Source organism: Nanorana parkeri, unplaced genomic scaffold (genome assembly GCF_000935625.1).
Source record: "Nanorana parkeri isolate BGI_ZX_2015 unplaced genomic scaffold, ASM93562v1 scaffold1862, whole genome shotgun sequence".
NCBI classification, from domain to species: domain Eukaryota; kingdom Metazoa; phylum Chordata; class Amphibia; order Anura; family Dicroglossidae; genus Nanorana; species Nanorana parkeri.
Genome location: NW_017308130.1, coordinates 72,175 through 86,277, shown reverse-complemented (window position 1 = coordinate 86,277; position 14,103 = coordinate 72,175). Strand labels below are relative to the sequence as shown.

Sequence of the window (14,103 nt, the reverse complement as noted above, 5' to 3'; positions counted from 1 at the left end):
TATGTATGTATATATGTATATATATATATATACACACACATATATATAATTTTTTCCCCTGCCTTTCATAAACTGACATGATGTGCACGGAAACATTTTTATTGGATTACCTAATACATATGACATTTTCTATTGAGTCATTCATGAGTATAGTATGTATTGGTCTAGACTTTTATGAGGACTGATCTGTATTTTGAAATACAATGATGACTACCAGAGAGCTCCAGTGATGCGGTGAAGTGATTTTCTCTTGCAAACCAGAGAACACCAGGTGTTATGGATAATAGAGATGGATTGGAGCCTATACCACTGCATCCTGACAGGAGTGCAACATATTGCAGGTATGTAAAAATGTTAACATTAATATGTAATCATCTGGCTTGCATTGTAGGTACAGGGCAAACCTGGCCATTGGCACCAAATGGTATCCAAACAGGAAATCATTTATTTCACATTTTCCAACATGTAGGCTAGTGCCATGTGCTGAGAGTTGTGCAGGCACTCTTGTTATCATGGTTCTTGAGAAGAGTAGCTTAGTGCTTGCAATCTGAGACAAACTCCGGGCATCAGGATCATTGCCTGAAGATCTAATGTCTTTTGGGTTGAGGTGGTACTCAAGCCCAATATTTTTATAGATTTGAAGTTGGAAAGGCTAGACCCTTTGTTAGGCCCCATTCACACTGAGCGATATTGAGCGACTTCTGATATTGAGCGATATTGAGCGACTTCTGATATTGAGCGATATTGAGCGACTTCTGATATTGAGCGACTTTTTCCTATTGGGCTGTATGCAATCAGGAGCAAAATCGCTCGAAAAAAAGGGTCATGTAGGAGCTACAAGCGATATTGAGCGACGAGATGTGAACAGCTCCATTGAAATGGATTGGAGAAGCTACATAGAGCGATATCGCGTGGAAATATGAGCTGAAGAAAATCGCTCAGTGTGAATGGGGCCTTAAGGTGCCCATACACCTTACGATTATCGGACGAAAATTTTCGTCCAATGATCGAACTGTCGTACGATTTTCGTACGACGGCCCCACCTTCCCCCGATTATCGCAAGGTCCAATTAGCGGTAGTTAAAAAAAACACCTGGACGACTTGCAGTAATTGACCGCAATTGTTTTCGTTTGCACATGCGCAGTGTTAATCGTACGACTTTTGACGGACGGAAACGCCACCAACCATGCGAACATTGCACGATCGACCAAAGTTTTCAAACATGCTTGACCGTCAAAAGTAGTACGATTGTACAGTACTATCGGTCGGGCACTCTATTCACACATTACGATTGTCGTACGAAAAGTCGATCGCATACGATTGTCGTACGATAATCGTAAGGTGTATGGGCACCTTTAGAGTTTTTCTTGCTATGTCCCCAGGGAGGAGATTTGCACTCACTTTCTTTAAAGCTGCCCATACACCTGACGATAATCGTGGCTGATCCCTCAATCGTACGAGAATCGTAAGGCGCATGGGCAGCGTGCGACTGCATTTACTGTACGGTCGCAAGACTTTCGTATTACGAGCGTGCTAGAAAACCTGGCGAAAATCGTACGATTTTTGGCAGGTTGGTAGCGCGATCGCAAGGTGAAAGCCTCACGGGCCGAGGTGCGCAATCGCACACTGCCCGCTCACCATTGCAATCATCTGTAAGCCCTCCCTTCAGGGGGGCGGGCTTGCGATGATCGCAAGTACGATCTGCCTGTCCAAGATGGGCAGATCGTACGTTTTTTAAAATTACTTTACAACTCTCGCAAGACAAATGTTTTGCGAGGGTTGTAAAGTGTATGGCCACCTTTTAAGGTGCCCATACACTGCACGATTCTCGTACGAGAATCGTGGGAAATCCCGCGATCGTACGAGAATCATGCAGTGTTAATGGAGACGTGCGACCGTTTCTACTGTACGGTCGCACGTCTTTTGTCTAAGGAGCATGCTAGAAAACCAGCCGAAAATCTTACGATTTTCGGCTGGTTTAAATGATGCTCGGGAGTAAATGCCGAACGGGCCGGTGTACGAACACTGCCCGTTCAGCATTGCGGTCATCGCAAGCACGATCTGCCTGTCCAAGATGGGCTAGGGTTGCCACCTGTCCAGGATTCACCCGGACAGTTCGGGTTTTGAATGCTGTGTCCAGGTTTCATGGCACCAGGAACCCGGACACAATGTCAGGTAGACAGAGGCAACCAAAATTAAGATAGGGGCTACTGGCCCCCCACTAAAAATAGTCTCAACTGTGATATTTACATATTAATGGGTGGTGCCTTTTACATATGAATAAGCCACAACTAATTCTCCCAAAAAAATATGTCCACGTGTCGCTAGAGATGGGCAGATTGTACGTTTTTTTAAATTACTTTACAACCATCGTAAGACTAAGGTCTTGCGATGGTTGTAAAGTGTATGGCCACCTTCACAGAGACATGCCTACAATCCAGACAGCAATTAAAGCACTTGCCTATTTCAGCTGAGTGGAGACATTAGAAAATTCTAAGCTTTGTTATTGCTGTCTGTGTCCCTGTTGGTGAGATTTTTCTTCACTTGTTCCTGTTGTTTCCCCGGAACAAAGTAGGGGGAAATCTACTTGATAGAGAAATAAAAGTTAATCCCCTCAATCCACCATTTCATGCAAGATGTCGGGGTGCACCATAGTAATGCTGTGTGGGTAAGGTCTTACTATGTAATTGTCCTGTAAAGAACAAAGTTATATTTTGCCAGCTAAAAGATCTATTCTATTCTCACAGCCGAAGCTGAGCAAACAGATTTAGTATACTGTACCATTCTACCTGCGTTTTTATGCAGGCCTCATTCACATTGTTGTGGCACATAAACATGCATTGTGTTGGGGAACCCAATTTTAAAGGAGCTGTCAAATCACCACAACACACCTAAAAATGCACTTGCTCCATTTTTTCCAACACTTTGCATCACAACACACAGCTGTATTTTATGGTGTGTTATAGGGCAGCTGTGTTAGGAACTACTGTATGTGCGTTGGAGGGGTGTTCTGAATGAATGAATGTGTTAATGTCCTTTGCAGTAACCTTTGACCCCCATTTACCAGGCTATTAAAAGTTAACAATTGTAAACCCATCTGTGTCCCAAGCCTTTTGCACTGGCCAGCAAATACAGTAAATGTGGAAATAAAAATATAAAGACACATGATTTTTTTTATTTTATTTAATACACTGAATTCATGTATTTACCAAAATATTTATCACAATAGCAGAACTTTAAAGTCATAGTCCACCTTTAGAAATAAATAATAAATGCACATGTATTGATAAAACAAAACAATGTGCATTTATTTATTTTTTTGCTGGTAAATGCCAGGTCCGTATGGCATACTGACCTGGCCAGCTGGAAGCACTTTTGTAGGTCCGTATGCCATACGTCCTTGGCAGCGAAAGGGTTAAAGCCTGCAAAACATTGCAATGGTGATCAGTGGATTGATGGTACAATGCTGTGGCCCCTGCAAACTGTTCCTCCAACCCCAGGTTCATACTGAGGTATGGTCCTTTGGTTATGAGGCTGGAGGAACCAGTCAATGGACTACTAACTGCACTTATAGTGCGCTGAGATCTATTAGTCCCTCAGCCGCATGGGACTTATAGTTTCTCCCTTCACAGATCCAGTGAGTGGATAATATGGTTGAGAGGATGCTGAATTCAAATCTAAACAAAAGCCTGTGGGAAGAAGAACCCTGCAAGTCAGGTAAGTGGGTGTTGAGGAATGTGTACAGGTTTCACCCTAAATATAGGTGTAACATGAGATATGATCAGAAAAGTGAACTATGGTTTTAAGGCCCTGCATATATGAACATCTAAGTGGAGTGCAAGAACAGATACAAAAGGCAGCCATTGGACACATGCAAGCAGGGAGAAAAAGCTCCGTCAGCTGCACAGGATCCTATTCAAAATGTAAACAGCGTTCCAAATCCTTCCTTAAATGTTTCACAAAGTCATGTCAGTAGCAACACCTAAATGTCTGTGTACACTGAGTCTTATGCATGGCCCCATTAAATTAGCGGGGGCCTGGCCTGTGGTCTCTGGTACAGGTAATCGGTTGCTTTGCAGGAAAGATGCAGCAAGAATATTGTTTTTTATAATACTTCTGTAAGACACAGAGGTATAAATGTAGACTTATTCTCTATAACCTAGACCAGGGGTCAGCAACCTTGAACACTCAAAGAGACATTTGGACCTGTTTCCCACAGAAAAGAATACACTGGGAGCCACAAAACCCTTTTGACATCTAAAATGAAGATAAGACGTCATATATCGGTTATTACCTTTATGCTATGTATAGTATGTATATCGGTATATGTGGGCTTAGTAACACACTGGACTCTCGGCTTAACTGAGACCCTGCAGAGCACACCATAGATCCTGCACAGCCCATCTGAGACTCTCTATGGTGGGCTCCACAGGGCCTCAGGTGGGCTGGTTGCCAGGGGTCCCTTTCCCTGTACCTCCTCCCAACTCCTCTTACCTGTTGCTGCTGGTGCCCGGGCTCCTCCACCCCCTCCCCTGTCACCTCTGCCATGCCGCCACTGGTACAGCTGATACTCATGTAAGAGGCCCCCGTCACATGGGTACTAGCCGTGTCCCCCCTGATGGCGGTGTTCTATCAAAGTTTGTGACTACGTTACAATATGTGACCGGTGACGTGGTCACACATTTCAATGTAATCCCGCCCAGTTTTTTGGCGGGGGAATGTGTGACCACCAATAGGTAAAGCCTTCCAGCGCTTTCTCAGGTGTTCCAGGGCAGATCGGCATCGCAAATCGCATGTGCAGGAGAACCGATCTGCCCTGGTACAGATGATCGGTCCTGAAATGTCACTTGACTCTGCGACTGCGATCTCACATTCCACCGCACTCACAAAGTCGGATAGAAGTGACATTTCAGGACCGATCAGCTGTTCCAGGGCGGGTCGGTTCTCCTGCACATAAGATTTGCAATGCTGATCTGCCCTGGACAGGGAGCCGCAGCAGGGGGATGGAAGAGCCACATGCGACCCCTGACCTAGACAGACAAAATACTGAATCAAAACTGAACCAAATTCCCTAGCTGAGATGAAGTGTCAGAATACATGATGGGTCCAAATTTGACCCACAATAACACTACAGCTACTACCAGTGTCCCCTGGCATCAGATTCCCACCAACTAAAATGCAATAGCCGTCATGTGCGGTCAGAAATAAAAAGGAAGACAGTGGTCATCATCATCTGGGTCAGAAATAAAAAGGAAGACAATGGCCATCATCTGAGTCAGACATAAAAATGAAGACAACGGCCATCATCTTGGTCAGATATAAAAAGGAAGACAACGCCATCATCTGGGTCAGAAATAAAAAGGAAGACAATTGTCATCATCATTATTTGTTTCAGAAGTAAAAATGAAGACAATAGTCGTCATCTGAATCAGATATAAAAAGGAAGACAATGGTCGTCATTTGAGTGAGTTTATTGAACTCGATTTATCTTTGCCACCTGCATTTCCAGAGAAATGGAGATCTGTAGGGCAGTAGGTAAAGTGATGTCTTTATAATACAGGGAGAAGAGGTTGTACAAATGAACTGATGTCCACATGGCTGATGCACCGTGCAGATATATGGAAATTACACTTGTCATATGTATTGGGTCTAAGCCATAAGAGTACTGTGGAGAAGAGTTTATAGCAGCCATTGTTTTCATCTTTTATTCATTAGGTGCTAAACTACAACTAAAAATCTGCTTGTTATAAGCAATTTCCCTCAAGACCCCTCCGCTCTTCTGCGAGCTCAGACATTCCGCCACTACTCCGGACTTCCAGCAGAGGTCGCAGCGCGGCTTGTCCTGAACAGTGGGTAAGACTCTATGGTTCCGCTCTGTTGTGGCCCACTCACCTCTTCTCTATGGTTCATGTGTAGCGCCGCATTAGACGTGAATCGCAATTCCATCCCCCGAACCCGGTAATGGTGATCCGTTAGATTTTTCATATAGAACAACCGGCCTAGTGTGTCGGGAGCCGGAGAGTCTCGGTGCTCCCGTCGTGTAGAGAGTCACCTGACGGAGATGGCCTCACCGATGGAGTACGGCCTCGGTATGGAAAAGCCGATGTGTCTGGAGGAGTTCCGCCACTACCATGAGACTGACAAGCAGTGGATGTCCCGTAGAGAGTTCCTGACCCGTCATGTCCACCTCTACCCCGGGCGGAAGATGGACCAACTCATCGCCCTGTCTGTGGTTTGGAGCAACGTTGTCTTCATAGGAAACCGGTGAGAGCATGACATGTACCTGGCTGAGCACAGGTCACACGTATCCCCCATGGTGACTGTTCTCACCTCATATATCCCCCCATGGTGACTGTCCTCACCTCATATATCCTCCCCCCATATGGTGATTTTTGTAAGGTATACACTATGCATATATTTTGTGATTTAAATAACATTGGTGCTAATCACAACTTTCCAGTGTGCCACAGGTCCCCAGACATGCATTCTGTACATAAACAATGCCCCCATAAGATGCCAGTGTGCCACAGGTCCACAGATATGCATTCTGTACGTAAAAGATGCCCCCATAAGATGCCAGTCTGCCGCAGGTCCACAGATATGCATTCTGTACACAAATAATGCCCCCATAGGATGTACACAAATAATGCCCCCATAAGATGCCAGTGTGCTGCAGGTCCCCAGATATGCATTCTGTATGTAAAAGATGCCCACATAAGATGCCAGTGTGCCGCAGGTCCCCAGATATGCATTCTGTACACAAACAATGCCCCCATAAGATGCCAGTGTGCCACATGTCACCAGATATGCATTCTGTACACAAACAATGCCCCCATAAGATGCCAGTGTGCCACAGGTACCCAGATATGCATTCTGTACGTAAACCATGCCCCCATAAGATGCCAGTGTGCCACAGGTCCCCAGATATGTACTATACCAAGCAGTATCCATATACCTTGCTGCACTCCGTACCGGATATCCCAAAAGTAACGGGTGCTCGTAATGACTGCGAATGGCGCCCCTCACAACAGATCTCCAATACAGATGTCACCAGCACCACGATTCCATGTTAGTGCACGTCCATTTTATTGATAGTTGTCGTTCAAATGACAAGCGCTTTCGGAGGCCTCTCAGGGTCCCCTTCATCAGGCTCAGAAATGACAGTGCATGAAAGTACCACAACCTTTGTATAGATATACTAGAATGTCTCTACAAAGGTTGTGGTACTTTCATGCACTGTCATTTCTGAGCTTGATGAAGGGGACCCTGTGTGGCCCCGAAAGCACTTGTCATTTGAATGACAACTATCAATAAAATGGACGTGCACTAACATGGAGTCTTAGTGCTGGTGACATCTGTATTGGACAATATGTACTATTGCACAAAAAAGATGCCCCCACAAGGAGAGGGCCGAGGCGCTGAACGCTTTTTTCTCCTCGGTATACACTCAGGAGGGAAACGGGTTTGACACACATGATAAAACTCCCAGTTTTAGCAACATTAGCGATAAACTGTTTAAAATTAACTCCATTACAAAAACTAGAGGCCACCACCTAAAATTGGTGGAAAAAAAATTCCAGCACAAGGGGCGAAGGGGGTTCTTCACAGTAAGATCAGTTAGGGTCTGGAACTCACTGCCACAGACAGTGATTTCAGCAAAGAATGTGGAATTGTTCAAGAGACTTTTGGACGATTTCTTAAGGGACCGTAATATACAGGGGTACAGGTACTCCTAGAATGAGATCCTAATAGGTTGGACTTGATGGACTAATGTCTTTATTCAACCTCAAATACTATGTAACTATGTAACAAAAGATGTCACGGGTTACCTGTGGTATTTTTATTTTTATGTGGGCATGTTTTATGTGCTATACTAACCCCCCACCCCCCTTTCAATTGATATTTAATCCACATATTCCACTATGGCATCTGTGTCACACGGGAATCCCCCACCCCACCTCCATGTCATGGCTGTGCCTGTGCCACTGTGCCACCCATGTGGTGGCTTTGCCCACATTACACATTTCCCCCCATGACTGTGCCTATGTCACATGCTTTAAAATACATTCAACACAAGCACACACACATAGTAAATATGCCAAGAAATGTGTGTGACAATTGTATATGTATATCATCTGTGTACAATCATCACATAATTTTTTCCCCACTAGTTATGGAGAGCAGCTCACTCAGAAAGTTCACCAGATGGCTGAGGGAATTGATGTTGGAGAGATGCCATCCTTTGAGCTTGTTCCTGGTGCCAAAGCTGCAAAACGACCCAGTTCATCAGAAGGCGGTAAGTTGGCTTGATCGCCACCGCTTAGAAGATGCACAAGATTCTATAGGTACTTGTCTTGTTGTATTATGACCGGTCACCCTGGACTTACCATAGACAGACCCATACTTCCTAGAGAACAATGGGTAGGCATCATAAGATCCAGCTAGGATATTCACAATGATTAAATCTTTCCCATTCTCATTTGTAACCTATGCATCCCCTTAGACGTTAAAGAGTATGACAATGCAAAATAAAAAACTATCCGGTGATATACACATTTCCCCATGTTTCCTCCTTCTAAAGACCCAGAAAGGACAGAAACATATTGGTTGATGTGCCAGTAATGAACTGCGCTCCCAAGTCTTGTGGGCTGACAACACAGCATTTTGTCAGCCTTCCTAGTTTTCTTTTGCCAAACTACTCAGAACCACCTACTCTCCTATCTCCACAACATAAAGGCTCATCATTCTGTAGTTCCAAAACAGAAACAGATATAACACAACACTTTCAATGCTATATTTAACAGATTGTAAAGTAGAAGTTTATTGCTGGGGTTTACATGCACTTTAAAGGAGAACTATGGGGCTAGGGCTTTTCCCCATAGTTCTCCTTAGGGTAACGGGAGGACACAAACTAGCGTCCTCCCGTCACCCTAGGCTTAGTATACCGCGAGCTACAGCTCACGGTATACTGAGACTCCGCAGCCAGAACGGATCCCGACAATTCTGTCTTGATCCACCCAGCTGCGTGAGTGACAGCTGGCTCTGCCTATCTAGAAGCAGAGTTAGCTGTACCCGTCCGTTCCGCCAGTCAGCGCTGGAGGATCGGACAGGGGAGGGGGGAATCCAGTCCCTCCCATATCACGGGATCGAGAAGTGAGCGAGCGCCGGTATGTGTTCGCTCACCTCCCGATCTACTGAGCCGACCTGTGACAGTCTCATTGTCAGAGGTCGGCTAGAACTATGAGGATGAGTGAAAAGCACTGACCTCATAGTTCTCCTTTAACTAGACATTCATATAACTATATCATTCTAACTCACCTCCATGCCAATTTGACCCCCTTGTCCTTACCTTAGATCAGCAGATGACGTGGTCCAGTAGCCATATGCTATGCAAACCAGGAGGTGGTCCAGTCCTCTTCTCAGCCATATGGCATGCATGGCTTTTCTCTGTAAGCTTAATCTACGCCTGCAATCCTAATATACATCTGGCAGGTTCACATTAAAAAGAGAACAATGGCCAATCTTTTTTTGGCCGTAGTTCTATTTAGAGTTATAGGAGGACATTTAATTATGTCCTCCTGTGACCCAAAACTCAGCATATAGCCAGCTATATGCTGACAGCGCATAGTTGCACAGCAGCCTGGATGGATCCCGACAATATTGTCGGGATCCATCCCGCTTCCTGATTGACAGCTGGCTCTGCCTCCCTAGAGCCAGAGCCAGTTATGCCCGCCCCCTCCCTTGTCTGTCCCTTTCAGCCAGTGCTGGAGGGACGGAGAGGGAGGAATCCCTGCGGGGAATGGTGAATCACGGTATAACCGCTGTCTGCACTCACAGACGTGACCTGAGTGATCGCTGGTTTGTGATCGCTCACTTCTCAATCATTAGAGCCGACGTGTGGCAGCTTCAGTGTCACACGTCGGCTATATGGGGATGAGTGTATTTCACTCTCCCTATAGATCTCCTTTACCTAGAAGTCTTGCTTTCTAGCAATGACAAGGACTAACAAGTCTGAAACAACTGCCTGTAAGTTTAATCATCGTTTCTATATTTTAGGCAGCAGTAGTTTTGGATGCAGTGATACACACAGACATACCCTTGGTTGGTTTAAATGAAGAATAATTGTGTCTTTTGGATTAATATTGGGATTGAGGACTTGTAAATACCTTTTGTTGTAAGATGGCCATACTTTACAGCATTTTCTCGGAGGTCTTTATGGTTACTTTGGACTCTTGATGTACTGTCAAACCTGGACATTGCGTAAGCCAAGATTAATGGAGGAGACCTGGGAATTTTGGCATGGGTTGGAAAGTGGATTGTTCTTTATATACATTCAAGAATATGCCTGTTTTTTTCAAAAATGTCTTGAGTCCTGCTATGACCAGTGCAGATGTGCTGATAGAAATGGAGAGGCCTCAGAGTGGAGTTGATGGGTATTCATTTATTTTTTCAGCTTGTAAGGTATATGCAATGTTTGAGAGCTGATTGCTAAAGACAACTACCGTAGTACAACATAAAGTTAGTTTTCTTGCTTTCATGTGTAATGACCTTTACCTTTAACTTATCAGGATACAAATATGGGGAAATCCAGCAGGTGACAAAAGGGTCAGAGGTCACCTGAAGGTTGATGGTGACTTCACACATTGTCTTCCATTCTGTGAATGTGCAGTGAGTGAGGACGGGCAGTTGACCTCTGACCCCCTGGCACTCCAGCTAAAGTGAGCAAAGATAAGTCGGAAATGTCAGTCCTGCACATTTACAGTATAATGAGTACTGAATTCTCATGTTTCTGTGTAATCTCAATTGTGAGGAATTCTTGGGAAAGATATGGAAGGTTTGTAAAGGATAGGGGATAGTTTTGTTTAAAGTTACATCGGAGGGGTGGACAAATATTTGTGAAATTCAGAAGCCTGCAGGATTTTTAAAAGTCTGCTCTATTGACAGGAACTAGAGAAAACCTCAAAAATTAGGCAGCAGCATTAATGTTTGAGGATCATTGTCTACCTGGCTCCTGGTATTTGTCCAGCCCTGAGTTACATGATCTACATCAGGGGTTGGTAAACTGCGGCCCTCTACAAATCCTGTCATGCATCCACTTCTGGGAGTCATGCCTGTGTCTGTCGGTCTTGCAATGCCTAATGGGATCTGTAGTTGCACCACAGATGGAGGGCTGGAATTTGCCTACCCCTGATATACATGAAAGCATTATTCATCAGTAAGTGACCAAAGTCATCGATATCTGTATATAGGAAACGGTTTTTAAACACACCATAGTTACATAGTTAGTTAGGTTGAAAAAAAGACATGTCCATCGAGTTCAACCTATAGAGATATGGAAAAAAAAAAGCCTAAACAGAACGCTACGCCCACAATTACCCACTGTTCATCCAGAGGAAGGCAGAAAAACCCCTAAAAAGCATGGTTCAATTTGCTCCTACAGGGGAACAAAATTCCTTCCTGATCCCATAAGGCAATCCGATATTCCCTGGAATAACAATCTCGGATGCTTAATATACCTATAAGAACTCAATATCCAGTAATATTCTGTGCATCTAGGATAAGACTAACAGCCACATTGATTTGTCTGTTAGTTTCATCATGGTCGTCAGTGTTTCTTGTACATAAACAATTTGTTTCTACGTATTTGTGTTTTTAATGCTTTTGTTTTATACTTGCTTTCAGATGTACAACCGTCAAAGAAAAAGTTTGGACCGCGGCCACGTTTTGAACCAGTGCATTTTGTAGTCAGCACAGTGGAGGAGGACAAAGTTTTCCAAAAAACACGGGAAACAAATGAAAACTTGGACAGACAGAAACAGCGGGACGACATTCATCCCTCAGATGTCGAGTCCCAGTCATTCGCTGTGTGCGTCACTGCCAGTGACCATTCAGATGCAGAAGAGAACACTGAAGTAGAGTTGGGTGGTCATCCCTATATATATGACTCAAATGACACAAACGAACAGAATAAGAATGAATCTGGCAATTATATGACCAAACTGGAACAAGACTACTCTGCAAAATTTGAATCCCACCATTCATCTTTGGGCAAAGATTTTCGATCGAATGTTCTTAATAGCTGGAAGACTGTAAGCCAGCAAGGGAGAAAAGGCATTGGTTTTGTAAAACCACTAAAAAAGACTGGCAGGACTGGAAACGAAAAGCGAAGTGGTGCAAACTATTTCATGGCCCGTGCAGTACATTCTTTAGATAAATCCGGCTTTATTGGGCAACTTTCCGCAATTGTGAAGCAGAAGTTGGTAAATCCTAAAATGGCTTCAGATAGCAAACACATTAACTTCACCCATGCATTAACGCAGAGCATTCAGGCATGTAAAACCAATCCAGAATATATTTATGTGCCTATTAAAGATCTTCCTCCTGGCAGCGTCCCAAAACATAAGAAAGTCCCCCCTGATGGCTATGCTTGCGAGGTCAGGTGCCAAGATGTGTACTTAGCTACTGGATATTCATGGAGCAAAATTGGGGCCAGAGATCGGGCTGCTGAATTGGCCATACAGCTTTTACAAAAGCCTATGGTGGATGTTGCCACTGTGCAACGAAAGTGTGGACGTGGGTACCGCGATGACGTGGTGGCTTGCTCAAGTGACACTTGCATGAATGACTTCCCTCCAGCCCTAAAGCAAGACGATAATTCTGTAAATGACAGCGGTCCGTCAAGCCAGCAGTTTTCCGAGGCTTCTAAAGGGACTTCATCTAGACCATGGTCCCAGTTTATCCTTACTGAAAATGCTTGCGATGCAATAGGCATTCTGAACAATTCGGCGACTTTTAACAAAATGACAGTCGACTACAAGTATGAGACGATGCCCAACAATATGTGGCGTTGCTGTGTGTATGTGCAAGATCATTTTATAGCCGATGGATATGGGAATAAAAAGAACAGCAAACATGCAGCAGCTGAGTCAGCAGTAAAAGTGCTAAAGGCGATGCATCCTAACTCGCAAAGGACCATCAGTGCAACAAACCAAGGCGTCAGTGTTACAAGAGAACTGAAAGACATTGTGGTGTATGAGAATGCCTCAAATCCTGTATGTACATTAAATGACACTGCTCAGTTTAACAAGGTTAATATAGAATATGTCTTTGAGAGGGCACCGGGACTGAACTGGAAGTGTAAGGTTCTCATACAACAACAGTTTGTAGCGGAAGCTGTTGGTATTAAGAAAACTGTAAAACATGATGCTGCAGAGGCGGCTGTGAACGTATTAAAGAGAACCCAGCCCGTGGTGGTTAACAATCTGAAAAAAGGTCCCGTTGAAGATGCCATTTCTCGAAATCGGATAAGAGGGCTGTCCAACGACGAGGCGTATAAACAGCACATCAAAGAGGACAATATTGGAAACCAGCTGCTACGAAAGATGGGATGGACTGGTGGGGGTTTGGGCAAAGGAGGGGAAGGAATAGCTGAGCCTATTTCTGTTAAAGAGCAGTTTAGTCGGGAGGGGCTTGGCCTAGCAACAACTAATCAAAAGATCACCAAAAGAGACATTGAACAGATGATAAGAAACTATGCAGGCTCCTGTAATCAGGACGATCTTACGTTCTCTAGGGAGCTGACCAATGAGGAACGAAAATACATTCATCAGATATCTCAGAAATATGGTCTGAAAAGCAAGTCTCATGGACAAGGTACTGAGAGATTCTTGGTTGTAAGTAGGAAAAGAAGCAGACAAGATCTTCTGTATCAGCTGAAACAAGAAGGGCAGGTTGGATCTTATGCGCTTGTTATGCCCCACAATTGACGTTCCCTTCCTTGTTGAGTTCAAACTAAGGTTGTATTGTATACATCAGAGCACAGTGTATCCTATTGTCTGGTTATAAGAACTGAATAAATGGCTCCTACTTATTTTAATTTACTGATTACATAGAAAAAAATATAAAGAGATTTCTTATCTTTGTAGAAAACCAGCCAGTAACCCTGATAAAAATCCCAATTCTGTGAATATGAGTGAGCCTGGTGTCTAAATCTGAATTCTCTATCTTCTTCCTCACTGTCATTATTCTCTTTTCTTCCACCTAAGACCCAAAGAAGCCTGTGGAAAATCTGTTTCTCAGGTTTCGGAAGATGGAAGGGACCAG

General features: G+C 44.1%; 1 protein-coding gene across 1 annotated transcript; it reads left to right on the top strand.

Moving 5' to 3' along the window:
* Positions 1 to 6,061: 6,061 nt before the first annotated feature.
* NKRF (NFKB repressing factor) lies at positions 6,062 to 13,885 on the top strand. The gene is made up of 3 exons (XM_018571905.1): positions 6,062 to 6,264; positions 8,172 to 8,296; positions 11,683 to 13,885. Exons 1-3 carry the CDS (start codon positions 6,062 to 6,064, stop codon positions 13,764 to 13,766), a joined length of 2,412 nt encoding a protein of 803 aa, XP_018427407.1. The 3' UTR covers positions 13,767 to 13,885.
* Positions 13,886 to 14,103: the final 218 nt, after the last annotated feature.

Coding starts and splice junctions, on each gene's coding strand:
- NKRF (XM_018571905.1), top strand. CDS start 6,062: ATGGCCTCACCGATGGAGTACGGCCTCGGTATGGAAAAGCCGATGTGT. Junction 6,265..8,171: donor GTTGTCTTCATAGGAAACCG/GTGAGAGCATGA, acceptor TTTCCCCACTAG/TTATGGAGAGCAGCTCACTC. Junction 8,297..11,682: donor ACCCAGTTCATCAGAAGGCG/GTAAGTTGGCTT, acceptor ACTTGCTTTCAG/ATGTACAACCGTCAAAGAAA.